The following is a 27,046-nucleotide window of genomic DNA, read 5'->3' as shown; positions in this document are numbered from 1 at the left end:
AAGCATTTTCCATGGTCACGAAAGAAAGGGGCTGATGAGCTTTGAAGAAGGACAGTGCGATCTTAAGCTTTTCATTGGGTATAATTAAAATGATGTGGTGGCCCAGTGTTGATAATCTTTTCAGGAGCTGATGGCAGGTCTCCACTTATGCTTGCTTTTGGAGTTAGGTGCTGCATGGAACCCTTTAACAGCTCTTATTGCCTAAATCATTCCCCACAAGAGAGGTAAAGCTGGAACAGACTGTGACAACCCACACATCCAATTTTTTTCCTAAGACAAACATTTTTGCAGAATGTACAGAGGAATAGTTCAATGCCAGACGAACAGAATGCAAACAGATATCTAGATGAGAGATTGGGGGAATAATCTCAAATCCATGGTGCCTACTCCTTTGATGGCAGCTGAGGAAGCAGAGAAACAAAGCCAAGGGGGAATAAATTATCATGTTTGGACTCATCTGATCAGTCAATATCTTATTTGATGTGAATTAATAGCTAGTCAACAATTCAAAATCAAATCTAAATTTCTCAGGATTTTTTAAAAGAAACTTTTTTTCTGAAGGAGTTGTGTTTTCTTGGAAAATAGTTTTCTAATGTACTTCTTGAGAAATTATTATAGGAATATGTTCGTGCATTCTTGGAAAAAGCATTCTACAGTGAAGACTTGTGACATGATCACTGGATGAAAATATTTTAACAAAAAGGAAGCTTTGAAGCTTCAGTCTGTGGCTTATCCTTTGTAATTACATAAGATCCATCACTTCATAAGAAATTTATTGCTTTTTTGATGAAAAGTTATAATACATTATTATACAATTTTCTTTATTCATCCCTAGCATTAAAACATAGGGGTAGTTTACTTCAGAGATAAGCAGTGAAATGCGTATTACTTTGCTTTCAGTAAGTTATAACAAAAGTTTTTTTATGAAAAAATGTTTTGTTTTGCGTGGTTGTTCTTTCCTTTTCAAACCAAATCACATGATTCTTTGCCAGAAATCATTGTATTAACCTAATCTAAATTACCATGCTTTAACTAGAAATGAAATCACTAAATAACACTGTTGACAGCTTCTGTCACAAACCTGAGTAACTGTTTATCTAAATTACAAGTTAAATACATTAGAACTAATATCACTATTTGCTAGACATTTGGAAACAATCAGAATTTTGAATACACCAGAGTTTCCAAAAAAAAAAAAAAAAAAAAATTCCATTCTATGTTAAACTATGCTTGTATAGAAATTAAGATTTTACTTTGGTAACCTTCGGTGGGAATTGACTAGTGACAGAAATGAGCATTAGTGTAAAAATTGAGCATTTGTACAGAACTATATTACCCATTATAATTCCTCTATTAACACTTGTCATAACGTCACTTCACTCTTCAAAAGCCTATTTTGTTCAAAATCTTAAGGGATCATTCCTTTTATGTAGACAGAGTGTCATTCTAATACAATTTGCTTTCATATAATTGGGCTTTTCCCCTTCTTTTTTTAATGTCAAATACCTTTTGATACCTTTATAAATTTCATTGAGTCTGGATCTTAGACTTCTGAAAACATGAAATTGAAAACTATTTCGTCTCATTCAAATAATAAATGTGATGTGAAATAATTTTTACAGCAGATTGAATTCCTAGAGGATGCTTAATAATATCTTATGAAGTTTTCAGAATTACATCTGGCAAATTAATATAAGTGGTCAAAGTTTAACCACAGCGGCAGAGAGACTGTGCTCTGTATTGAGGATCTAAACTCATAATTGGTCTTATTTTCAGTTTTAAGTGTAGACCTATGCCACTATTACATTTTCTGTGTTTCTAATGAGTTCATGCTATATGTCCAAGTATTGGACTCCCCAAGTGCATAGATGAAGGTGAAAAAAATAATGTAGGTGTGGAGATTTTAAATAACACAGTCATAATGATAAGCAGTGTAAGGGAATTCTGAATTCAATTCCCCCTAGAGAACTATGTTCTGTCACTTCTAACTTTGGATATTTTTAATCTCTTTAAAAACATATTCCTGCTTAAGGTGCAAGAGTGCATCTTTCTTAGAGGAAACATTGATGGAAGATGTTATATAAGGATGTCCTCAGCCCGTGTGTCTGTCAGGACTGGGGACATGGGCACAGGCAGATTTGGGGACTGAAGCTCCTTGAACATCCAGCAGTAGTGACATCCACAAGTTCACAATCCAATCCTATGGAAAATTAATGTAGTTGTGAAGGTAGTTGGATTTATCTTAATAAGAGCTCTATAATTAAACAAACCCATTGCCTCTTTTTCTGAATTTGAGCTAATTACTAAGTAATTAATTGCAAGTAGATAATCATTCATACTTTGAAAACAAATTGAAAATTATATTTAAACTGCTGTGTTTGCCAGTCAAAATTACTGAGGAAGATTTGTAATTCTGGAATAATAAATTTCCTTGCGTGGCTTTTTGAAATAGATGTTTTAGTTTGTCCTGTTTCCTGTGTCTAACCATTTTGTTGCTACTGGTACCAGTACTGTAGCTTTGTCCCCATGTTAATCTAATAAAATCCAAAAGCCTGGGGTAATATTGTGAAGAATATCTATGGGTATCCTGAGGGAAAAACAAGAATCCCATACTGCTGTGAGGGCAATAAAAAGCAATGCTGTAATTTATTGTTGTCATTCACATGAAATATATTTTGTGCTAAAATGGCCCATCTGGAGCATACCCATAGAAGGGGACATATGCCTGTCTTTTAGCATACTTATTCATTTTGTCTAATGGACATAATATATAAATGAAGTGCAATCATTTTTATTTACTCTGGTGATGTCAGCATCACTAATAAATCTACAATTCACATGCAACTTCAGAATAGCAGAAACAAATTTGTCAGTGTTAACATATTTAGACTGATATTATTATTTTATTTTACAGGGTTAAGGCCATTCCTTGTGTCTTTTAAGTATTTTTTCCTCCTGTTACAGGGTAATAAATTTCAAGAGTAATGTTTAAAAGATCTATGTACATATCATATGAAAAATGGTTCTTGTTGAACCTTTCTTTATAAATAAAATTGCACATAAATAAATTACAACAAAAACAGTAGAACTAACAGTACTCTGAAGCAGAACTGTTATATTTTTGCCACTGTTTATACTTCATTACTGTGTAGGAATTTTTTACTGAAGTGATGAAAAAACTGAAAAAATGCATTAGAAATTTTATGCAGCATTTCTGAAACTGAATGTGTGTGTAGCAAAATAAGGATTTAAAACAATGGCAAAGAAATAGCGGTGTTTGAAGTCTGTTGAATCAGCAAAAACATACATTTATCTTTTTTCAGAGTGATCTGAGAAGGCTTTATTATTTTGATAAATGGGGATTTATTATTTAGTTAAACTAAGAATATTCTTATCAAATCTTTCACTAATCACCTGATGTATATTTATCACTCAGTAACAGACAGAAGAGAGGAGGTTTATTTAGTCTTCCAGAGAGTATTTCACAAACACCAACTTCTCCTATTCCCAGGCAGTAGACAATAATGAAGCAAATGCAGCATTGACAAGTCTAATAAAATAGGAGAATATTTTTCTTTTAAAGGTTCCATAGCTCATTTCTTACCTGCCTAATTGTTTTCATCATACTGAAATTTATATGAGTCTATTATATTTTTAAATGAATGGTACTATATTTAAGCATGATTAATGTTATTGCAATAACTACCAAAGGAGGTAATCATAATATGCCGCTTATGATAATGTCTTGCCATCGTTTTATATCACAGTGATGTTTCAGTGAATTTACACCATTGTGAAGCCAACCATTCTGCTATGGTTCACTATGATTAATGTGACCACCAGTGAAAGATAATAGTCTCCTTCGTAAATTTTAGTTAAATAGAGGATCTCCCCAGAATAAATTTAATCTCATTTTAAATGTGAAACATGGCAAATGACTTCTCAATCAATTCATTAGAAATATTTAATGAGAAGTGGAAGTTTACTATACACTGAAAAATGCTATTAAAATTCTTGTTTTCCTAGATTTTGGTGAAAGGTACCGTAGGAGATGGTTTCACTGGAGACATTGGACTGGATGATGTGTCTTTTCAGGGCTGTACTCTTTACAATGGTAAGAGCTGAAATGCACATTTCCAAGCTGTGAGCTGATTCGTTGCTGTCATTTGTAAATATTGCTACTAGAAAAGTAAAAACCAGGTAAATCTGTGACTTAGGAAATCCAGACTTGTTTCTCCGCTTCTCATATCCAGGCATCAGCACAAAATACTTCCTGATGTGCATGTAAGGTCCAAAAGAGTTCCTTAGTGAGAAGTGTGCAGCTTCCATACTCTAAGATCTTGATTCCTAAAAGATAAAAGAAACTAAGCTGTGTGTAAATGAACTGAACTTTCATTCAGCCAATTCAGTTTGATATAGCTTTCACCTCCACCTAATAATTCTTAACGTACTTACTGTGCCAATTGCTCTCACATGACAGCACACAAACAGTTCAGGTGATAGAGCAAGCTGTTATCAACAGTCATTTTCACCAAGGGTAGAACAACTCTACAGAACTGTAAAATATTATATCCCAAAATGCATGTACTTCAGGACACCAGACTCAGGATCTGGAGTTCACCACAGAAGAGATTTTAACTGTGAACTGCAGCAGGCATTGCAGGGTTATATATATGGTGTGTTGCTCTAAAAGTCATGACAGGGCTGTAGAGCAGCAAACAGTTTAGAACAGAGTCTGAATATTATCCTAGCACTTACTCTAAAACACCTTAATGCAGATGCATTTTGTTCTGCTACTCCAAGAATTTCTTATAGATATAATTATTTCTATGAGGAATATCAAATGTGTATGGTATTTCTTTTGCAGATAATTATCTAGTGTTTTACTATATTTATGCAGGGTAAAGCATGGATATAAAGGCTTTTTGTAAATACTCATTTAATAGATTGTGCCTTATATTCGGGGAAGAAAATCTAAAAAAAGCATCAGAAAATTCCTAAATATTTTCAAATTAGTTATGAAGAAAACTTTAAAAAGAAACAAGAAATTGCAAATCATAGAAGGTCAGAGTTTCAAAATTCATAAATAAGAAAAAAAACCCTCCTTGTATGTGGAAAGATAAAATGAAAATATTCAAGTATAATGGTGGACAGGAATCAGGTTTTGTGTTCTGTACATTTTAAGATTGAGAGCAATTTTTGAGACAGTCCAGGGTCCTGCCTTTATTTTATCTCCTCCATGTCATAAAAATATTCCAATAACAAAAACAAAACAAAACAAAACAAAACAAAAAAAAAAAAAAACAAAAAAAAAAAACAAACAAACAAAAAAAAAACCAGTCAAAGAGACTTTGGGAATAACCTGCAAAAGAGACAACAGCTATGGCATATTCCACTGTATTTAACACAAGCTGGTTCAAGTTGAAAAAGCACGGTTCCCCTGTCCCTGCACATAGAATCAAGCACTTCCCAATTGCTCTTGTTCCACCTTAAGTGACCAGATAGTGACAGGGAGAGATGGGCTTGACAGCTTGGTGGGAAAATCTCTCGTAAGTAACATTAAAGATTTTGAATCTTGAATGTACTACTTCAACACATCATTTGAATGCCTTAACCAAAGCCTATTCAGTGATGCTTGCTCTGGACAAAATGGTATTTAATAAAGTATGGAAAATAAATTGTTTCAAAATAGAGGAAGTATCAGATCCTCCTTTCTTTTCAGGTATGGTAAAGGCTATGATTATTAAAAATTTCTTCTTCCATTTCAGTGTATCAGGAGCAGAGGCTTGGATGTGTCATTTATATTTAAAAATTTCTGACAAATGAGGTCCTTGCTGTTATTCTGAGTTGTAGATAAATTTATCAATTCATACAATTCTTGCTTTAAAACATTCTTTCCCTCAAGTCCTTTGTTTGAGTTTTAGGACATGTTGAGAGTATCTTTCATTTGACTTGAAAATAATTTATTTAATGTCATAGATTTGCTTTCTACCCTACAAAATGGAAATGGGTAATTTATTATCAATATTAGTGCTTCAGCCTTCAAGGAAAGGAAAAAAAATTACTTGCTAGCTCAGACACATTTTATATTAAAAGTCTTCACATGTACTTTTTAATTAACTCCGGTGTACTGCTCAGGTGCATTGTGCACTACAGCTAATAATTTCATAAATTATTAAATTTTAAAAAGGAATTTTATAATGGAAATTCCTTTTATGGACAATAACAGCAAAGGTTTTCAAGAAAAGAAAGTAAGCTTGTAGAAGGGTGTGTAGTAAAGAATACGAGGACAAAAAAAGACAATTGATTTGAAAGAAGTGGTAATGAGTTTGAATGAAATATAAAGGAGGTGGTGGAGCAAGGTGGTGACCTCAGAATAATTTCTCTAATGAGAAAATATTTTTTTTCAGCAATAAATTTACAAGGTAAGAAGGTTAAATAGTAATTTCCACAGTCGCTTGTAGTAATCAACATGTTAAAAAAACCCATTATCATCTGAATAATCTGTTAGCCTTGGTTCACAGGGAAAATCAGTTTCTGTGATTGCTGTGTGAGTCTTGGCATTCGTTTTTTTGAAATTAATGACTGGGTTAATCCACATTTGAAAGACTAGCAAGAGGTGTAAATCCTGCAAGGGCCAAAGATGTTTAGATGATGTGACAAACCTTGTGTTTGCACTGAGGAAAGCTCCAATTCAGCTCCTGCTGAACAGCGTTTTAGTCACTCAACCATCCAGGCATGATTCCAGCAAAGCCATACCCTGGGAAAGGGGGGCAGTGGCAAGGGGAGAAATCACTATGAAGCTGGAATGTCTTAGTCCAGGTGCTCAACATTCATTTGGCTCCTCTTTCGAAGGAAACTTGCCCACTGTTTCTACAACTACTTCAGGAACTTCAGTTCCTGCCACGCTCCCCATGAACAACTGCACAGAGAAGGAGTTTGTCTGTCGAGCCTCTGGCCACTGCATCCCGATGATCCAGAAGTGTGATTTTAGACCTGACTGCTCTGATAAGTCTGATGAATCAGCTTGTGGTGAGTGGATCAAATCATGGTCTTTGCTGCCTTACTGGTTTGTGGGTCTTAAACATATTGCTTTAGCAATGCTCTATCTTATTTTTGTAATTTGGCTATTAGCACCTAGATATTATTTTAATGTGATTTTGCCCAGGAAAATAATAACTTTTTACTCGTAATATGTGTGAAGGCTTTCAGCCTTCTGATTCAGACTTAACATTTTAATTCAAATTACTACTGAAGTGTGGCAGGGGAAGGAATCCTCAGTTCCTTAATGATTGGTAACCATACATGACAATTCTAAGCGAGCATGGTTTCTTAAAATGTTCACTAGTCCAGACTGGAAGAGAGAAAAACTTTAGTTTCATGTTTGGGGTAGACATCTGGGAGAACTGTATCCACTTCTTACCTACTTCAGTGAGTATGGGTTTTGTTTGGTTGTTGGGGTTTATTTAATACACAGAATTGTTTCAGCAGCAGCAATAATTGTGAAATTCAGCGTACTCCACACAGAAGTGTTCCAGTCTGTAAAGCTCTGATAGTCTTATGGGAACACTGTAAGGGGGACAATAGACAAGTCCCCACGTAGTGCCCAAAAAGATCTACGACAACTGTTGATTGCTTCTGAGTTGCACCAGTTCACACGATAGCATTTTAGAAGCTGTTAATTACTTCCTTTTGCCTCAAAGAACAGTACTTGAAAGTACAACTATACCAAAGCCAGTTAGAGAGGGGAGAGACATCTAGAGACAGTGACCTCATCAGCCTTTGCAAGCAAAACTATTGTCACTGAAAATGAAAACTCCGAATTCATTACACAGTGTGAAGGGAATTCAATCACCTCTCTCAGGGCTGAGGACTCAGTGAGGAAAAGTATCATTCACTCCCTATGTCTATTTCTTATGTGGGAATAACTGGAAGAAATGAATCTGATGTTTAAGTACCACTGGATACTTTCCTACAGTGTTAAAAAATACCAGCAATTGAAATCTTGATCTGAAGCATAAATGCAGAGCCCTCTGAATGCTTCTTCCATCAGAAATTTACACTATCTTACAAAACATCTTTTCCTTCTAAGCAAGATAAATACTGTGGAGAATACACCTTTACCTATTTGCTCTGTCTGAGCTCTCCCATCACCAAGATGGGAATTTATCACTTAAATGACAATGCTGGACTAGGACTTTAAAGCATCCTGACTGAAACACAAATATGGTCACAGGAAGGTGTTATCTTACTCAGAGGCACTTTAAATATAATGTTTACAAAGCATGTTAGAAGGGGAAAAAGCATTTAATGCAACTCATCATTCTGAGGTAATATCACAAATGTTCATATGGATAATTCATGAGATCACACTGGCTGCAGTTTGCTTCCTTAGTGAGGATATACAAGCTATAAATCAAAACTCACTCTCTCTTTAGTCTGCCATTTTTAGCTTTCAAGGAAGGAAAGATCAGGCACATTCTACCAACAAACCATGATTTCTTGATGCAGCATTTATTAATGGGTTTATGGGTTAAAATAAATTCTAGTTTCCCTTGCATAAGTCTCACAGCAGTCACTTGAACTTAAGTGTAATAATCTGTTCCAAAGTTCTCGAGAGTGACGACTCAACTTGGACTATGTGCTGGAGAATAAATATTCACAGCAGTAATGAAAATAAAAATTGGTTTCTTTACCCCAGGTAGGGTCAGTAGTGAGCTCACTTTGTTGCTCAGAAAGACAAAACTCATTGGAAGGCAGATGCATATTTATTTAGTAAGACAGTAATACAGTATTTGATACCAATACCAAATAGATTCATTTTTATGTAATTTTCAAGTTTTGTGAGGACTGCTTGAAATCTGATTAGTTTTTTTGGTATTTTTTTTAGAGTTATGGTAATGGACTTTGTAGATAATGTACAAACATTTGCTAATGTCATCAGTCTTCAGGACTGGAGACATAACCATACAGCAGCTCACAGATTCTTGGCTGATGAATTTTACATGAATTTCTGTGTATAGTACATGACAGATTATTATAATTACCTGAAAGCTGGTCAGAACTCACATGAAGGTAGATACTGAGGTGCAAATGAATTGGTATATTCCCAAAATTAGAATCCGTCTTATAGAGGAGAAAATACAAAATTCATGTTTTATCTGTAAAGAAAAAACTAGGCATGTTAGTAATGAGTCAGTGTTCACATATACTATAAATTGAATCCTTTTTATTTCCATGTTGTTAATTGAGTTGTAACATGAGTTAATGATTTTCAGTTTTTATATAAACATGAGTAATTACTCTTAATCTCTAAAGTTATGGAAGTCTGTGACTTTGAAGATAAAGACCTGTGTGGATGGCATCAACCAGCCTTGGAACAGATGGCAGAAAATGATTCCATACTCACCACAAAAAAATTCAAGTGGCAACTTGGAAGAGGAGCAAATCTCTATCCTGAGCAAGAAGAACACTGCCCATTAACTGATCATACTACGTGAGTACATTTCTTCAGGTGCTTGAGTCTCTTCTAGAATGTATTATCTTAACCACGTATAGATTGTCAAGGGGGGGTAACTGCTCCATTTACAATATTGAAGCAGTTTGCTGATTTATTAATGCCATGTAATTAACTAACAATCAGTGAAGCGGGCATGCAGGATCAGTACTACAGATGAATATAAATTTTAAAAAAGCATTAATAAGCAGGTAAAAATTTCTAAATACTTTTCTATAAGTAACTGCCAAAAGATTCAGTGCCTCCCCATCCAGAGCAACACGTGCCCTCCTTCCACAGAGGAGTATATGGAGTTCAAGCATGTTCCCCTTTATGGGAAATCAAGTTTGGAAGACATGGCTGCTCCAGCTTTAACCTCCTTCCATCACCCCGAGCTGCCAGCCCAGCTGCTGGCAGCATCCAGTGGGAGTGGTGCCCTGTCTGGGCTCTGCAGTGGTTGTGGCACCAGCAACAACCTCTGGCATGTCAAAAACAGGTCTCGGCCACTGTTCTTTGCACTGCATTATCAATCCCTACTGTTACACATTTTCATCCTACTTTTACACTTCTTTTCAAGCTGACTTCTCTTTTGAAAACTGACTTTGTAATTAATTTGGCGCTGCTTTATTTAGTTCATTGTGGTCATCTTCTTGATCAGTTTTAGGTGAATACCTTCTCAAACAGAAATAACTTCTCATACAGAAAATATACGCTCACTTTTTTACCTTACTAACTATTGTTAGTTGTTGTTAGCTATTGCTACTAATTTTGTTATTGTTATTGATAATTATTCCTCTTATGCCAGCAGTTTTGCACAAGGGTGGGCAGCACAAGTTAACACAAAATGTCCTGTGAATTCTGCACTCATTTGATATTTAACTAATGCAGTTCAAAACTACTGTAGTTAGAGCTAACTTCTGTTCAGTTGCTATTTTTTAACAGTTCTTTTTATTTTACCTATCTAGTTAATGATATAAGTTCATATTAAATGCAAAACATTTCTATTCTCTCAGTGAAGATTTGCAAATTAAAGTTGCACACTAGGTAGATTGCTTAAGATAGTTACTAGCTCCTCTGAAGATACTCCTTTGATTTATCTTGAGGAGCAAAAATTAGCTTTTCTGTGCCTTTGGTTTTAAATGTATGGAGTTGCTTTGTTTTTTTTTTTTTTTTAATTAAATAAGAAATGTGTGTTAAAGATGCATTAATCTAACGTATTCCAGTTAAAAGTAACAGTAAGACTTATTGAGAAAGAAATCCGTATAGGTGACTAGCAAATGTATTTATTACAAAAAATTTTCAATTTTATACAACTTCATTAATAAGAAAATTGAATTGAAAATGAACAGAAAAAAAACTTGCCTGGTTCTAGTGACATGTATGTTTACTTTCTGTGACAATAGCCTATAGAGTGCAAAGACAGTCTTTGAATTAAGACCACTTCAACAAAATCTTGGCTATATTGCTACTAGTTTAAAATGATATTATTTTGCATTTAGTCAGCCTGAATTTCTATTGCTGTTAAAGAGTGAGCTCAATATGTTAGTTTCACTGTGTACTTCATTAAAATTACTGTATTTTTACAAAAGTCCCAAAACAACAATGCCAAACCCTCAAAAAATCATTCAACAATAGCAAAGAATTACAACACTGTCTGGTTGTTTCTAGGTCTCTACATTATATAGGAAAAGGAAGTGTATTCCATAAAAAAGAACAACCGTTTACAATAAATTAGCTGTCAAATCTTTCATTGACTGCTCTTTAATTGTTGCATATTAGCCAATACCAGCCCTGTAGGTGTACTTAGTAAATCCTCTCACAACCTTTTCACTACAGGATTTCATTGGCACAGTGATACATAGAATTGTGTTGCTGGTTTTCGACATATTTTCAGGGTTTAATGCAACTAACACTGTACTGAGAAGGTCTGATGAAAAGAGAAAATAAATGATCCATAGGGATTGCAGTTTTCAGGCAACTCTGTAATGTATCACTCTTGAGATGTTTCACATGAGATGCAGTTTGGTTCTATGGTTTTCCCCTTCCCTTTGTTTATTGGCCTATAGAGAAGCACAGAAAATAAATGCTTCCAAATTACCACAGGAGATGCAGAACAGCAGTTTTGTTGAATTAAAACCCTGCAACATTTAGTTTTATTTTCTCATCCATTTTCCCCAAATTTCCACTAGTTAGATGAGGCAAGCTGTGTTACTATAATCTTGTATCTTTGCAAATTAAAATAAAATATGCAGGACTATGTATAGAAATGTTTGGATTCATCCTGATGCAAGAATAGTCGGCAATGCAGCTTAAAAATATTTCAGCAAAAATACCTGTGAATACTTGGAGTCAAACCATCTACTTCCCCAGAATAAGTGCTTGGGCTGGTGAATTGTGAGGTGTAGGTGTGAGTCTTTGAAACTGTAATTACATTAATTAAGTGAAAGTAATTACTTTGCAAATAGAGGGAACAGCTTGTATGTGTACATAGAAACCAAAGGCTGGAGGAATAGAAGCCATTATGGGAGTCTGCCATTGCAGCCTGGCTTGAGCTGGAAAAAATCTGTCATGTGTCGTGCAAAGGGCAGGGTGACCTTGGCATCGTGCACTGCAAAGAACACTACTCGTGCATGAATGTAGAGCTGTGGCACGTTTCTGCACTTAGCAAATGGAATTCTCTATTGCAGTTAGGCTTGTAAAAGCTACAACAATAAAAGTATCCGTTTGTGTAGGCTTAAACAAGTGTATTAAATTGACACCAGCAAATGGATAAGTCTATTAGTTTATTTCCTTTTTCAAGAATCTGGTTAGTGATGTAGCAAATTCTTTGGCATTATTAATGATATTTGGGTACAACAGTTAATTGAAAACTTTGTAGTCACTTAATTGATAATTCATGCATCAAATCTAATAAATCAAAACAAAATGGATGCAGAGATAAAACGCTAAGCTGACATGATAATTACTGCTGTGTAAATAGTTCCCCTGATAAACAGGGGAACTATTTAATTTTTAATACATCTGTCTTTCTTTTGTGTGTGCTCTTCAATAATTTTCAGAATTCAGGATAGGAAAGTTAGGCAAAATTAAAGGTTTTAAGTAATATACTTAAGCCCAGCAGTTTTTTCAGCAGTCAAGAAATGTTTTAAATTTGAGGTTCTAAGAACTTTAAAAGAGGAGAAAAAATTATAAAGTTGATGTGTGTGTTTTTTCTTTTTTGTCTGAGTTGTTTGTTTGTTTCTTGGTTATTGGGTTGTTTTTCCTTGTGTGTCCAACTTAAATAATACCAACTACTTTTAAGAATAAAGTAACGGCCAGAAATTATTTGCAGGATGATGTGAAATTATTTCATTGCAAGCAATCAACATTTAAACTTAATTTTGTACAAAGAAAGAGAATATACCCAAAGTTACCTCTTATGTAAGGATGCCAGAGCATGGGATTAATCTCATAATGAAAATAAATTAAACTGTGAAGACTTTAATCATTTTGTGTGGGTAAAACCTTGCCAACTCAATTTCTTTCTGGAATTCATATTTATTACATAAAACAAGGCATCAAAGTTTTATGTGATACACTTGAAGCATGGTCACAGATAGAAATTTTCTTTTGGAATTTTGATTTTGAGGACCCAATACTAAATATGTTATGGTTTTATTTAGCACAAGAATTCCTTCTCGCATTTCTGATGGTTTTCTTTGAGCACCTTTCTGATGTCAGTGTCCAATTATAGGTCTCGATATCACTTGTGTTTTGGTGTGCTAAGCACCTTTGGTTTCACTCAGTTTGAATTTACCACTGAACCTCAATCCTGTATTCGTGTGACAAAGTTTAGATGCTCAAGATAGATATTTTTTTTTTCCCCCTCTAGAACTACCCAAAGAACTTGGTCACTTGGTATCCAGCATTTTTCAGACAGCTGTGAACACAAGTAGAGGTTGCCTTCTGCAATAGCAAATAGCTCTATGACATCCTTTCAGAAAGCTGTCTTCCAACAATTTATTTTTGCTTTATTATGACATGTCAATCTTATTACATTTTTGTTTCTGAATTCATTAAGCCTAATATTAAATGTTAATGGATGTGGGAGGTTACTAGAAGTAAAAAAGTTTCAAAATATAATAAGAAGACTTTTTTTTTTAATAACCAATTTGAAATTAATATGACACATATGTCTGTAAGTGAAAACCTGCATTCCTAACAAATGTTTGCTCTCAGTTTAATTTATTTTTAACCTGTACAGAAATGTTTGAATTCCATTCAAGGAAAGCCTTCTTTTTTTTTTTTTTTTCTTGTAGTTAGATACAGATTTCAGTTACTATTTAGGACCTATTAGAATTTAAATGGTTGGAAGTGTTCAGCACAGAAAATCTTTCTCTGATGCTTAGAATTAATTAAATTACTGGAGTTCCTATTCTTCCTTTAAGAATATTGGAAATTACACATTTTATAACATTTTAATTTTGAATATAAATTCTTTTTCTGAAGCAATATCCTCACAGCTGCAATAATCTTTATTCAGGAAAGATATTTTGATATTTATTTTGAATATGTTATATGTCAAACTGCAAGAGGTATGTGAAGGTTTTGTTCACATGTTATGCTCTATAATAGCCTATCCTGTATTATACACAGAAGGATAAGTAGTCAGAGAATTTCTGGTGCAGACACTGAATATCTAACAAGTACGAAATAAACAAGGTATTTTTTTCATTCTCCTCCTTTCTCACCATAAATCTTCTCAAGCTTCCTAAAGATGTGTGCTGCACCACATTTCTTTCAGATTCACAGTCACTTTACACCTTAATTAAAACCTTGGCACTGTCCATCTCTAGTACCCCCTCCTTCCTGCATCACCTGTGGCTGCCTTCTTGAATGTGTGCTTGAATATTAAGTTGTCTTTCACTTCTGAATTCTTGTAGCATTTTTTGTTATTTCTTCAGGCAGATACAATGTTGAGGGAAACTTTAGGGTTAGCTTTTTTCTTTTTTAAGGCTTCTTTATACATATATGTTTGTGTGTGTGTATATATTTCTATAACACTTTCTATAATATTTGGTAATATTTTTGCTTTTTCTACCTACCTTTCAGCAGTTCCCCACCTTACAGGCAAATTTCTTTGCCAACTAGAGTTTAAAAGATATTTGAAATATTAAGCTATTAACTAAGACAAGTATGCAAATATAGGTCAGTTGCTTATGTTGAAAATTTTATATCCATTAAAATGTTGTGATTTTCCCTCTGAAATTAATTAGAATTTTTGGACTAGCACAGGAGTGTCTTTGTATAGGGAATGCTTGTAGTACAGAGGTAAAATTAATTATTTTCAAAGGGTAAATATCGAGATTTTAATAACACTTAGCGTAGCTGCCAACTAAGAGGTTTTCCATGGGTTGGTTTTCTAAATTGGCCTGAGCTCTTGCAGCTACTGGCAGGGGAGCCTGCCTGTACTCTGCTGAATTTCAGCACTTTTGTAAGATCTATGCTGAAAGCTAGATTTATTCGCTATTATATATGGTGAAAAATACCTTGTTTTATGCTTGTTATCATCAACTTCTTGAGGTCTCACTTTTAAAAACGCAAAAAAAACCCTCCAAGGAGTCTTTTTATGGAATAGGAAAGAAATGTATTTAAGGACGGGTCAGTTGATTAACTCTCACAAAGAAGAAAGTTATCTTCTCTGAAGATCACTTAAAAAACAAAGGTTGAGGGTGAAGACAAGAACATAATCTGACAGAGTAAGAGAAACTGCTAATTTATGTTTGTGGAAAGCTTTGGAATACCTTGTCACTGCATATTTCTTACTAGGTTAAAATAAAAGTGAGACAGCTAAGAAATCATTTACTTTCAAAATCAGAGTTTGACAACCTGAACAGATGATTTAATGTACCTTAATTTGCTATGCTAAAAAATTTGCATCCACAGAAGGCATGGACCATCTAGCATTTGAAATCTCGGCAAACCGAATGATTAGTTATTACTTTCTTCAAACTCTTCCCCCTGCAGACCATGCAGCTCTCTGGAAATTTCATGCAGGCTTCTATACCAGGCAGCTTAAGAATTCAAGAGAGAGAAATAACTTTGTTCTGTGAGCAAACACGATGGAGATGATAATTTTCACTAGAGGAAAGCTTTCCTTTTAAACATGGATAGGTCACAAGTACATTCATCTTGTAGTCCTAAGTGTAAAAATTTCCATGATGGGAGTGAGTCAATAAGGATGCTCTACACATACTTACCCATCCTCTTCTGATCCCTCCATTTCCCATTGCTTGCCTACATAACATTAATATTCTTGTAATCACATCCCACCATCCATGTTTAATGGCTAGCACTGTGGAGTGTTTCATACAGGGGACTTTCATCTGGTTTACTACTTTTAAATGTGATATTATAACAAACACTGAAACAAGGTCAAATAAGTTGCAATGACACCTGTCTTAGGTTGTGCTATAGGACAGTATAGATGTGATCTTTGGCCTGCCTGTGTCTGACAGAATGTGCCAACAAGGGATGGATGACTGAATTTCATCACAGTACTGATTGTACCCTGCCACTGTTTCAAACTAATCTCACTGACAGGCATGGATCTAACACTGAATATTCTGGAAAGTATGAGATCTGTAAGTGCTGTTACTCTTCAGAGCTTTTTATCATTCTGCTTCTTACAAGTCCTTTTGAATGCTGCTGTAAATACAGTGCCAACACCCTTGGGCCACTGAATGCATGAGTTCCCAGCAGCAAAGTAAATTCTGAATTTTTCAATATTTTTGCAAACCTTAAGAGAACTCGATCCTTTTTTACCTCCAAGCAAGACTCTAGTAGAATACTCAGCACCAAGGCAAAAAGAAACCTAAAATTGCTACCTAGAAATAACAGCTTTCTTCAGCAGAAAGGAGAGAATAAATGAGTTATCCAAATGCTTATTTCCTGAAAGATCTGCAAGTATGAGTTTTTAAAGTTTTCAACTATTAGAGTACAGGCAGTTTATTTGGAGAAGGTTTTAATACTTAGGCTAAAGGATGAAGTAAATGCATGCAGTAATTACAAAGATGTCTGAGTTGCCAGGATTCAGTGGTAAAAGAAAAGCATCAGCAGCAATTCTCTCATCTGACTTTTCATGAAAAGAAAAATAAGATTGTGGAGAAGATTCTGATTTCCACAGATCCTAAGGATTCTGCCCAGATGAACTTTGGTCCCTGCTATGTTTAGGAGCAGTTTTCAGTGATCTCATGTGTAGCATATCTGATCTATCCCATTAAAATATTGCCTTTTTGATAGGTTGATGAGTTAGTTGGCTGTTTTGCTGTTTGTTTTTTTTTCCTGGTGTGACACATAGAGAGGTAGAAACAGTAGTCCAGCTAACAAACAGTGTCTGATTAGTGAGGATTTTTGAAGGCCTGTTTCTGAGCCTATACCAGCAAATTCCTTACTCTTCCCATTTTCAGGATTTTCAGTCTGTGAAGCGCCTGATGTCATGACATCTTTGAGCATATTGTGTTTCTCTTGGCAGTGCTTGCTGGGTAGGGTCTTTGTTTTCTCACAGCAGTAGTGATGCAACTTTGCAGAGTGGCTGCTCAGAACTTGGCCAGTCAGGAAAACCAAAAGGAAAGGAAAACCCAATACCAGCACCTATTTAAAAATATAGGTTCTATTATCAGGTCTGTAAGCACTTGTTGTGTAGATTCTTTTGAGAAGTACTGAGTCTGAAGCACTTCTGTTGGAGAGAAGAGAAATTTGTATTTGGTCAACAGATGCATTTTATTTTGGAAAGTAAGGTTTTTTAGGGGCTAAGTCTTAAATATTCAAAACACTAAAACTGCACTTCTGGTCTTTCTGTACACTCTGAGTCTGATGCTTATTTCAAAGACACTTCAACTTTCCCAGTAGCTTAGGAGACAAAATTTCATCCTATATCTTGGGTTTTCCTGACTTTAAGCCAGGATCAAAACCTCTAAATTCCCTGAGGAAAGAGGGTAGTAGGGAAAGCCAGAGTCCCTCTAGCCCACATCTACATGATCCTATGGGTTGACCTCAGCTCTTTTATTTTCTCCAGTCTCTGATATAAAAATACTAGGTGTATTTGCAAGGGGTTTTTATTGGATTCTGGCTACACACTAAGATGCAGATACCCAGATAGCAGATGCTAGCTAAGGAAATATTGCAATCTTAAGTTAATTATGATGAAATGTTTTTTAAGTAAATTATAACGTTTTTTCTTTGAGCAGGTGCACTGAAGAAGGCTGGTATCTCTTTGCAGACAGCTCAAATGGAGAATTTGGTAACACAGCTGACATTGCTACCCCAGTCATCTCCCTTACAGGGCCCAGATGCAAAATCGTTTTCTGGAACCACATGAATGGTTCAACAATAGGTTCTCTGGAGGTATGGAGATGCTCTTTGTTTTGTTTTGTTTTCTGCATGAAATTACTGTGAGGAAATTTATGCCTTCTCTTTTAGTTTTGTTAAAGCCCAGGCTGCTAATAAATGGAAATGAACAACTGCTCTCAACATGTTATGAGATGAAGGAAGCTCAAATAGACTGGAGAAATTATAAATTTCTACAACAAGCAAAAATTGTGACTGTTATAGACATGCCATGGTTGGAACTTTCATACAAGGAAAAGTTTTGTATCACACAGTCAGTGCACTTTGACACTGAAAAGCAGATAGATATCAAATAGGTATTTGAACATCAAGGTCTTTAATATGGGAGCATGAAAAAAAAATTGTATCAAAACTTGACATAAAATCTTGAAGAAAGAGTTTTTCCTTGAAAAGCTGAACATATCACTTTCAGAGTTTAATTATATTCATGTAAGCAGCATTGAACTATTTCTGTGGCATATAAGCAACAAATTTGTTTTCCTATACGCTTTCCTTCATTCCAGTTAAAATAAAAGCCCTTCTGTAAAGGAAATTCAACTAATTAGCAGCTTGTTGATAAAATGAGTCACTGCAGAGAGAAATTAATAAAACAGCAACATTGTTCTAAACAATTATTTTTACCACACAGCTTATAATGGGATTTCTCAGGAATGTTATGAAATACCTACAGCATCAGGAATGGATTGAAAAAAATACTCATATGTTACCCAGTCACCTGTGCACTTAGCTTCATATTGGATGTGGGAAGTGCATGAGGATTTAATATACAAATAAATTCTCACTAGCCCGGTTAGTCAGAATAACAAATTATAATAAAGGTTTCAGAACTCAGCTGTTTTAAAAACAAAATTAATATTTGTATTGACATTAGAAATGTAATCTGGGATGTGATGAACTATGTGCCATGCATGTAACTTGCTAGTTATTTAGTGGAAGCACTTTCTATGTTTTCTAGGATTTTTTCCTAAACATTTTTTTGAAATATTGTTAAATTTCTCCCAACTAGGTAAAGATCTTTCTAGGCTGCTTGGCAAGTGGACAAATATTAATTAATCAGAATCAGTGGGAAATCAGTGGATAAATATGGTTCATCCTCAGTTTTAAGACTTGAGACCAATTAATGTGCTTTGGAATTTCTTTGCATACTCTAGGGTCCAGGATTCTTTACAGTGTAAGAATCCATGTTAGTTGGAATTATGTTCAAAGAGTGTTTTGTAGAAATCAACAGCAAATTCTATGGGGCCATGCCCACTATTACCAGCACAAAAGGCAAATGTGTATAATATAGATTTTTTTCTCAGTTTCAACACTGATTACAATTTCCCTCTATTCTTTAACTGATTCTTCCTCACCCCCAACTTATTTCATTTCAAGATGTACCAAAGGAAAATCATGAAACCTTTGCACACTGTTAATAATTGCCTGGTTTCAGTTGCTTGATTAATCAATTAATAATGGGTGTAAGAATAATGTAGAATATGAAATTATTTAGGTGTTTTCTCATTATTTATATTAAGAAGGCTCTAAGTATTGTATGAATGGGAATATTTTCTGTGCTTAATTAAAAGACCTTTTATCCAAATCTTGCCCCAAGACTACCACATTTTTTTTACTTTTGCTTGTAAGTCTGCATCCATGCCATCAAATATAATGTAGGATTGCTGAAGATTTTTCTGCCTTTTGCATGAATGGCTACCTTCCTGCATTTCTATTACTTTCTTAAGCATTGATTTGCTGTCACTTTCCTGAGCAACCTCAGTTTGATTATTTGTTGGAATCTTTTTTATTTAGTTGCTGTACTTTGACTTGGCATGGGTAATTCTAGTAAAGTATTAGACGTGCTTTTTTGCAATGTAATTGAAATGTATAGAGGTTCAAAGTACATTAAGATACAGAGAAGCCTTGAGTTTTAATAGCACAGAAATTAATGGCCATGTTTTACTATAAAGTTTTAACCTTTTTCATAATATGATAGAAAATATGAATATATGATGAAGGAATTGCATATATAATAAATAATTTATAATCTGTAAAAAAATGTGCGTGTGTGTCTATAGTCACGAACATACCTACCTTCATATAAATATATTGTTTGTATTCGAGAGTCAAAAAATAGACTTTCTTATTCAGCACTCTTTATTCTTTCAAATAATGTCTGTAATCCCTTTCTCACGAATTTATTTATTTTCACTTAAAATTCATGTCTTCTATGGCAGATCTTCCTGTCTATAAAGTGAGAAGTCACTTGGTTTTCTATCCAATTTAATATATTATCTATTCTTTTTTTTTTTCCCTAAAATGAAAGCTCTTTAGTGTGAAGATTTGCTGTTTGCTTGGCAGAACTTACCTGTTATGCAATATCATATACACTCATGGGACTGCATGAATTTAAAATAAAAAAAAGGGTTCTTTCATTATGATGAAAAATGCCTGTGCCACCCTAAGAAGATTACACAGAGTAGCAATAAATCCTTGAAAGCAGAAGGAATTCAGGCAACTGGTGAATGGATGTTTAGCTCTGCTAGCACTGGCTGGAGACACAGCTTGACACACTTCATCAAACACCCATCTTCTTATTGTCAGCTCTGTTGAATTTGGATGTCCAAGAGATTGGATCAAAGAATATTTAGGACTTTCTGCTCATATCGAAGTGTGTCATCATTCCCCAATTTGCAGTTTACAAGAGCATGGGCTTTTAAAAGTCTTGCATTGCTCAGACAGATGAAATTTTGTCTTTACAAAAAATGAAAAAAAAATTATTTATCAAAATCTATTTATAAAAAAATTATATGGAAGAAACAATATGTTTCCTAAGAATCAGGACGAGAAAATCCATTCTGGAAGAACAGTTAATTGTATGTATGAGCAAATATATTTTTCAGTAAGTCTTGTTAGCCCTATTTCCATGTTGTACAACTGAATCACAACCCACTGATGAACAATTTTTATTCACTGCTAGCCACTCTAGATAAATTAATGAGATACATTAGTTCCGTTAAGGCTGTGTGCTGGGTATGTCTCTGAGGAGATCAGAAAATCTTAAAACATTATTTTCTTAGTACAGTCATTTATGCTGACATATCCATGTGCATCAGGTTGGACATTAGGAAAAGGTTCTTCACCCAGAGGGTGGCTGGGCACAGCACAGTGCATGGGGCACCTCAACAGCCTTAGTTGCATCATTCAGCTTTAGGTAGTCCTGCAAGGAATAGGGATTTGGATCTGATGGCCCCTTCCAATTCCAGATATTCTATGACTCTGTGAATTTTAATGGTGGAATAGAGATTAGTTGTACAAGATAATATTGTACTCTTGTATACAATTATAAGACTCTTAAGTAAGTTCATAATGGAAACATTTCTTTTGTGACCTAGAATTATTTTCTTTTTTAGGTACTCTATAAAAGCAGTAACAAGACTTCTACACTGTGGACTCAAAGTGGCAGCCAAGGTCCCCAGTGGAACAGAGCAGAAGTGTTCTTAGGAGTTCGTTCACATTTTCAGGTGTGTCTTCCTACATGACGTTCTTCCTAGAGAGCTGGTTATTAGTACTTCTAAATGAAGAATTCTTCACTTTCTCATTTCCTTTTTTGCACCATGCACGTATCTCTCTTCCCGCATAGAAGAAATCCTCTTTTTCACTGTCTGATTCATTATCAGAGCTGGACTCATGGTTTTTGTGATTTCTCATTCCTCTTTAATCGCAGACTGATATCCATTTTTAAGACTGAGAATCCCATCTATCCTTGAATCCAGCTCTGCTTAAAATATTCTACTTCTTTCTCCTTAGTGGACAGTAAGTAAAAACATCTGGGTTTTGGAAAAAGAATCTTGAGCATGATGCTTCCTTTGAAATCAGAACAGATTCGCAAACCTCTTAGAGATACTTGCTTAGCTGTAGACTTATGAAAAAACTCCAAAATCCCCAAGGATAGTCAGTAACATATTTTTAAAATAGTTACATTTCCTGATACTTCTGTCTTGTAATTTTAATGAAATTTTAACATTCCTGGCAATAAATGATGAATGACAGACTAGTCTTTTTTCAGACTTATTTTGCAGAAGTAGGAAGAACCCTTGCTATTAGTTCAGAGTGAATGAGGACTAGTATCTCTTTGAGTGGCATGATTTATTTCCTTTTTTTTCATGTGCTTGATGATGCTAGAAGATGGTCCTTCAAGAACTATAGTGACAGATCTGTACCAACTGTTGCACAAGAATTTGTAGAAATCTGCTTTGACAGAAAGAAGTGACTGCTTCATATTAAAAGATTTGTGAGGACCATTAGTCTCTATTCTTTTCATGTTGTGTGTGTAAGCTTTTCTCCATCTTATCAGTGCCTTACTATAATAGCTCTGTAATTTTTATTAGGTTATTTTCAGGGCAAAACGTGGTGTCAGTTACATGGGAGACGTGGCAGTGGATGATATTACCTTTGAAGATTGTTCCCCTCTGCTTATCTCAGACAAACCTTGCACATCAGAGGAATTCATGTGTGCCAACAAGTACTGCATCCCAAAGAATAATCTCTGTGATTTTGTAAATGACTGTGAAGATAACTCAGATGAAAGCCCTAGTATTTGCAGTGAGTATGGTGGTTTTTTAATATAATTATCATAAATAACTGTGCCTGCTGTGATTTTTTTTGTTACTCAAATGCTTTAGACAGCTCATCAGCTAGGAAAGCAAACAAGAAGGTAACAATTTAATTCTATTCCTTGGCTTTTAAAGATTTTAAATTATTATTCTTTAATTTAAAATAGCACGATACAAAATACAAAGAGCTGCTAATGAATGTCTTAAAATAACTCAGCAGCTGTCTTTAAAAGCAGAATAAAATTATCCTGCTTTCCATATGAAAAGAAGGTATTAAAGCTGAAAAAAGTAATTCAAGCATAATACCTTTGGGAGATGAGGGACCTATCTTCTTAGCTATTTCAAGGGTTGTCAGGTCTCAGCAAATTATTTTAATCTGAACATTGTACAATTTTGGTTTTACAAGACATATCAAGAAGCAACTTATGTAGTATCTGATTCAAAGAATGATGTTTCATATCTAATGGCTCCACCTGGATCACAATATGTGATATTAACATCTCCTTTTTTTACTCCTACAAATGTGGGAAAAGTTCACACAATCAAATCTGCATTATTTAGTACCACATGAACAGTTGCTTCATTTTTATTGAGAATATGTATTCAGTTTATCAAATTCTCAGTGAATACAGTTTTTTGTGAAGCAAAGGTATGCTGATATCCTATGAAAGCTAAGGTACACGGCAAAGGAACCTTATTTTGCAAATTATTTTCATATTATTAAACTACTCAATGATTTCCAGCCCAGGAATAGTACGTCACTAACCTATACTGGGACCAGTTCAGATCTTCTGCAACTAAAAATGCAAGTTGCAATTACTCTGTTAAAAAAGATTCTCAAACTTTGACTTTTGTTTTCTGAAATTTTAAAATATTAATGGGGGTTTTTTGTTTGTTTTTTGTGGGCTTTCTGTGTTTTTTTTTCTTTTTTTTTTTTTTTAGTTTTTTGCATTGTCTGTATTTCCCATGGACTATCATCAGACAAGTATAAATTGAAGCATTAAGGGCAAAATGGTTCAAATGAACTGATGGAATTTAGTTTTGCATGGAATAAGGATTTTATTCCAATTTCTCATTGGAAGAGATGAATTGAAACAGTCTCATAAAGCAAATGCTTTTCTCTAACATGTTTGTTATAGGCACAGAATTAGAAGGGATATCAGTGCTCATGCCTTAAGGTTTTGATTCTCGAAAACATGTCTTTAAAATAAAATGGTCAGTTGTATACATGAATTTTATTGACTCAAGATGGAAATTCTAAATAATGAAAGGAATTTCTTTAAGAATGATCTAGAAATATTAAGTAACTAAATAAGTTGAAAAATGTGATTAGGACAAATTTTATGGGCAGTTGCATTCAGTTGAGTTAATCTACAATCTGTGATTTTCATAAAAAGATAATCATAATTTCACACATCAGGTCTGGGTTGGTTTTAATTGTTTCTTCAGATGGCACTGTATTTGCAGACAAAGGTAAAAGGGAAACTAGTTCTACTAGATAGGTCATACTTTTGAGAAAATATTTCTAACTATTTTACTTTATGATACTCACAGATTAAAATTCAAAGAAAAAAATATTTTATCTGATTTCAGCCTGAAATATTTGAGCTGTCTCTTCTATTTTGGTTCATGTCCAGATTCCATGTATTCTAGATCCTTGGCCTGGCTTCTGAGTATCTTTCAAATCAAATAAAACTACTTTAAAGTAGCTGAACTTTATCACACCTCAGAAGAGGCTCAGATTTTGATTAGACATTTTGTAGTTTCTGATGTTGTACTACAAAAAAAAATACATACAGTTTCCAAATTTATCTTCAAAGCACTTTCTGTTTCAGCAATAATAGTAAGAATATTCAGGGCACAGTCAAAAGCCTCTTGGAGTCTCTGCTGAAATTCCAGCTTATTTCAGCAATTTTAGTCTTACTTGGTAATCACTATAATGAACTTATAAATGTATAGAGAGAAAAATATACATAAATTAAACTTCTGGAATGATACAATTGACTTAATTTATGTGGACAGTTTACTCACCATGCTGGCTGTTTTGACATCCAAGATGCAAAAATAGATAAAGAGCATGCATGTTGTTTCATATAAATGTCAACCAGAATTATAACAACTTTCTCCTTTTCTAGGCATTAAGTAAAACGGAAGAAGATAGGTAGATAATTATAGAATCACTTCTGTTGGAAAAGACCTTTAGGAACATTAAATTCCACTGTTAACCTAGCATTGGCAATTACACCCCCAAACCATGTCCTTAACTGCCACATTTATATGGCTTTTAAATACCTCCAGGGGTGATGGCTCAACCACTTCCCTGGGAAGCCTGTTCCAATGCTCAAGAACCCTTTCAGTGAATTTTTTTTTCTTAGTATCCAATCCTAGCCTTTGCTGGTGCAACTTGAGGTCCTTTCTTCTCCTATCACTTGTTACCTGGGAGAGACACGGAGCCCCAGCTGGCTACAGCCTCCCTCCAGGAGCTGCCAAGAGCAGTAAGGTCACCCCAAGCCTCCTTTTCTCCAACACCCCCTGCCCCTCATCAGACCTGTGCCCCAGGCCCTCACCCTTCTTTGGGCACCATCCACCACGATTATCTGTGTTTCCTTATTGGCAAAGAAAACACAAGTGAATTGAGGAATTGTACAAGAGTAGACTAACTTTGGATGCGATTCAGCTCAAGATTATGGCACTCACATTTATATTTTGTCTGTATGTGTCTGTATAGAGGCTGTGTTTTTATGGTGCTCAATACATTAATTTGGATGTGTCTGCTCCCTAGATATAGGTACTTCTTCCTATTAATCTTCCACTCAATCTTAACATGTTCCTTCAGAAAGAGGCTGGTTTTATGCACATCTCAAATGCTCTATGGAGGGCCAGTTAAGACCCTAAGGAGCTAAAATAGTTAACTAAATTTGGTTGCATTTATACCAAGGATTCTGTTGACTGTAATAAAAAAAGCACTTGACTCACGTCATATATATGCAAGTAGGTTTATCCTAATAATACATTCCAGAACATTAAAAATGCTCTTATTAATGAGATACAGGGATATTATTTTTTCTATAGTGAAGCTTTCTTTTTTCCCATTGGTTTGAGTACTAGGTTGTACTATATGTACCTAATTAAAATAAATCTCTTTTCATGTGTGTACAAATGTATTTCAGGTACATCTATTGGGCATTGCAATTTTGAGTTTGACCTTTGTGGATGGAAGCAAGATGAAAACGATGATTTTGACTGGCACCTCAGAACTAGCAGTACTGCAAAACTGGGCACTGGACCAGCTACTGATCATACACTGCAAGAGCCATCTGGTCATTATATTTTTATAAAGAGTTCATTTTTTCAGCAACCAGGACAGAAAGCTAGGATTTCTAGTCCTGTCTTAAGCAGAAAGAATAAAAACTGCAAGGTATGTGAGGATGTAGTAGCAGCAAGAATGAATAATTTGATTTCTAGATTGCACCAAGAGAGTACGTCTAAAATTATTAAAGATGCTTATTGAAATAATTCTTGAGGAAAAGAACCCCCATATTTTTGTAAAAAGTCAGGATCAGATCTTAATTCATTGAAACCATAAGGAAAAAAATGTATCTTGCTATGGGAGAAGAATGATTCTGGAAGTAAATGAGTAGTCTGTGAGATTCAGATGAAGCTGACAGTAAATGCAGTGTCAGATTTACAACATCTTATGCAATTCATCCAAAGTAACAAACAACTATTTAGTGGTTTCTGGTTTTATGGAGAAAGTGTGTATAAGGGCAGTAACAATTAGTTTTCAAAGAATACAACTGCAAAAAGAAGGATGTGTGACAGAAGGCTTTGTCACCAGCTCTGCTCTAGAGAATGGGAAAGTGTAAGCCTTGATCTTCCAAAACATTACAGCACATTGTGGTGACTTCAGCTTTGCAGACCTGGAATAAAAAGTTTCCTGGTTTTGATATATCTTTCATTGTTTTTGCTAAAAATATAAATTCCCAGAAACTTTAGCTATGCCTTATTTTGAAGCTGCAAGTTTACCTTTATACATCTAATAAGTAGGCCTCTCAAGAGGATAATTTTTATGAGGTCATTTTAAAAATAGCTTTTGAAATTAACTGTTTGTGTGATCACAGAACTATGCTCATCAAATGAAGGTGGTCTTAGACTGAAATAGTCCTAAATAGTTTATTGACTATGCAGGCTGACATCTCTGTGCAAAATGTCCAGTCACAAGCTTCTAGTTTCATTTATCTCATACTATTCCTGAGGAATATTCCTGACCAGAGTTTAACTTGGAAAGAGGTCTGCTTACGTTTTAGATTTCTAACCAGTTCATTTTACTGAAATACTTCTCTCTGAAAATTCTCCAAACTTTTTATAGATAGAAAAGTCAGGAAGTATTGAACTTAAAGTGTTTAATTTTATGATTCAAAGGAAAAATTGAATAATTATGATATTCAGTAACAAAATTTAATCTAGCCATTATAAAATTATGGTCAAAATTAGAACCATGGTAATTTTTTGTATTGCCTAAAATAAATATATTTTAAAACTGCTTACATAAACATGGAGATCTCAG

The 27,046-nt window shown here is 34.5% G+C and overlaps 1 protein-coding gene across 1 annotated transcript in view; it reads left to right on the top strand.

The window, feature by feature from the left end:
- The window catches only part of MALRD1 (MAM and LDL receptor class A domain containing 1), a 237,299-nt gene that overhangs the window by 71,916 nt on the left and 138,337 nt on the right, over positions 1–27,046 (top strand). Inside the window, exons 19-25 of the mRNA XM_014889594.2 lie at positions 4,027–4,114; positions 6,856–7,032; positions 9,319–9,496; positions 17,725–17,881; positions 21,277–21,387; positions 22,255–22,468; positions 25,650–25,897. Of these exons, the coding sequence (XP_014745080.2) occupies positions 4,027–4,114; positions 6,856–7,032; positions 9,319–9,496; positions 17,725–17,881; positions 21,277–21,387; positions 22,255–22,468; positions 25,650–25,897 (1,173 nt within the window). The remainder of the gene's footprint in view (positions 1–4,026; positions 4,115–6,855; positions 7,033–9,318; positions 9,497–17,724; positions 17,882–21,276; positions 21,388–22,254; positions 22,469–25,649; positions 25,898–27,046) is intronic.

The sequence above is a fragment of the Sturnus vulgaris genome, chromosome 1 (assembly GCF_052056855.1).
Source record: "Sturnus vulgaris isolate bStuVul1 chromosome 1, bStuVul1.hap1, whole genome shotgun sequence".
Lineage (NCBI taxonomy): Eukaryota > Metazoa > Chordata > Aves > Passeriformes > Sturnidae > Sturnus > Sturnus vulgaris.
This window is presented reverse-complemented; position numbering and strand designations above follow the sequence as displayed.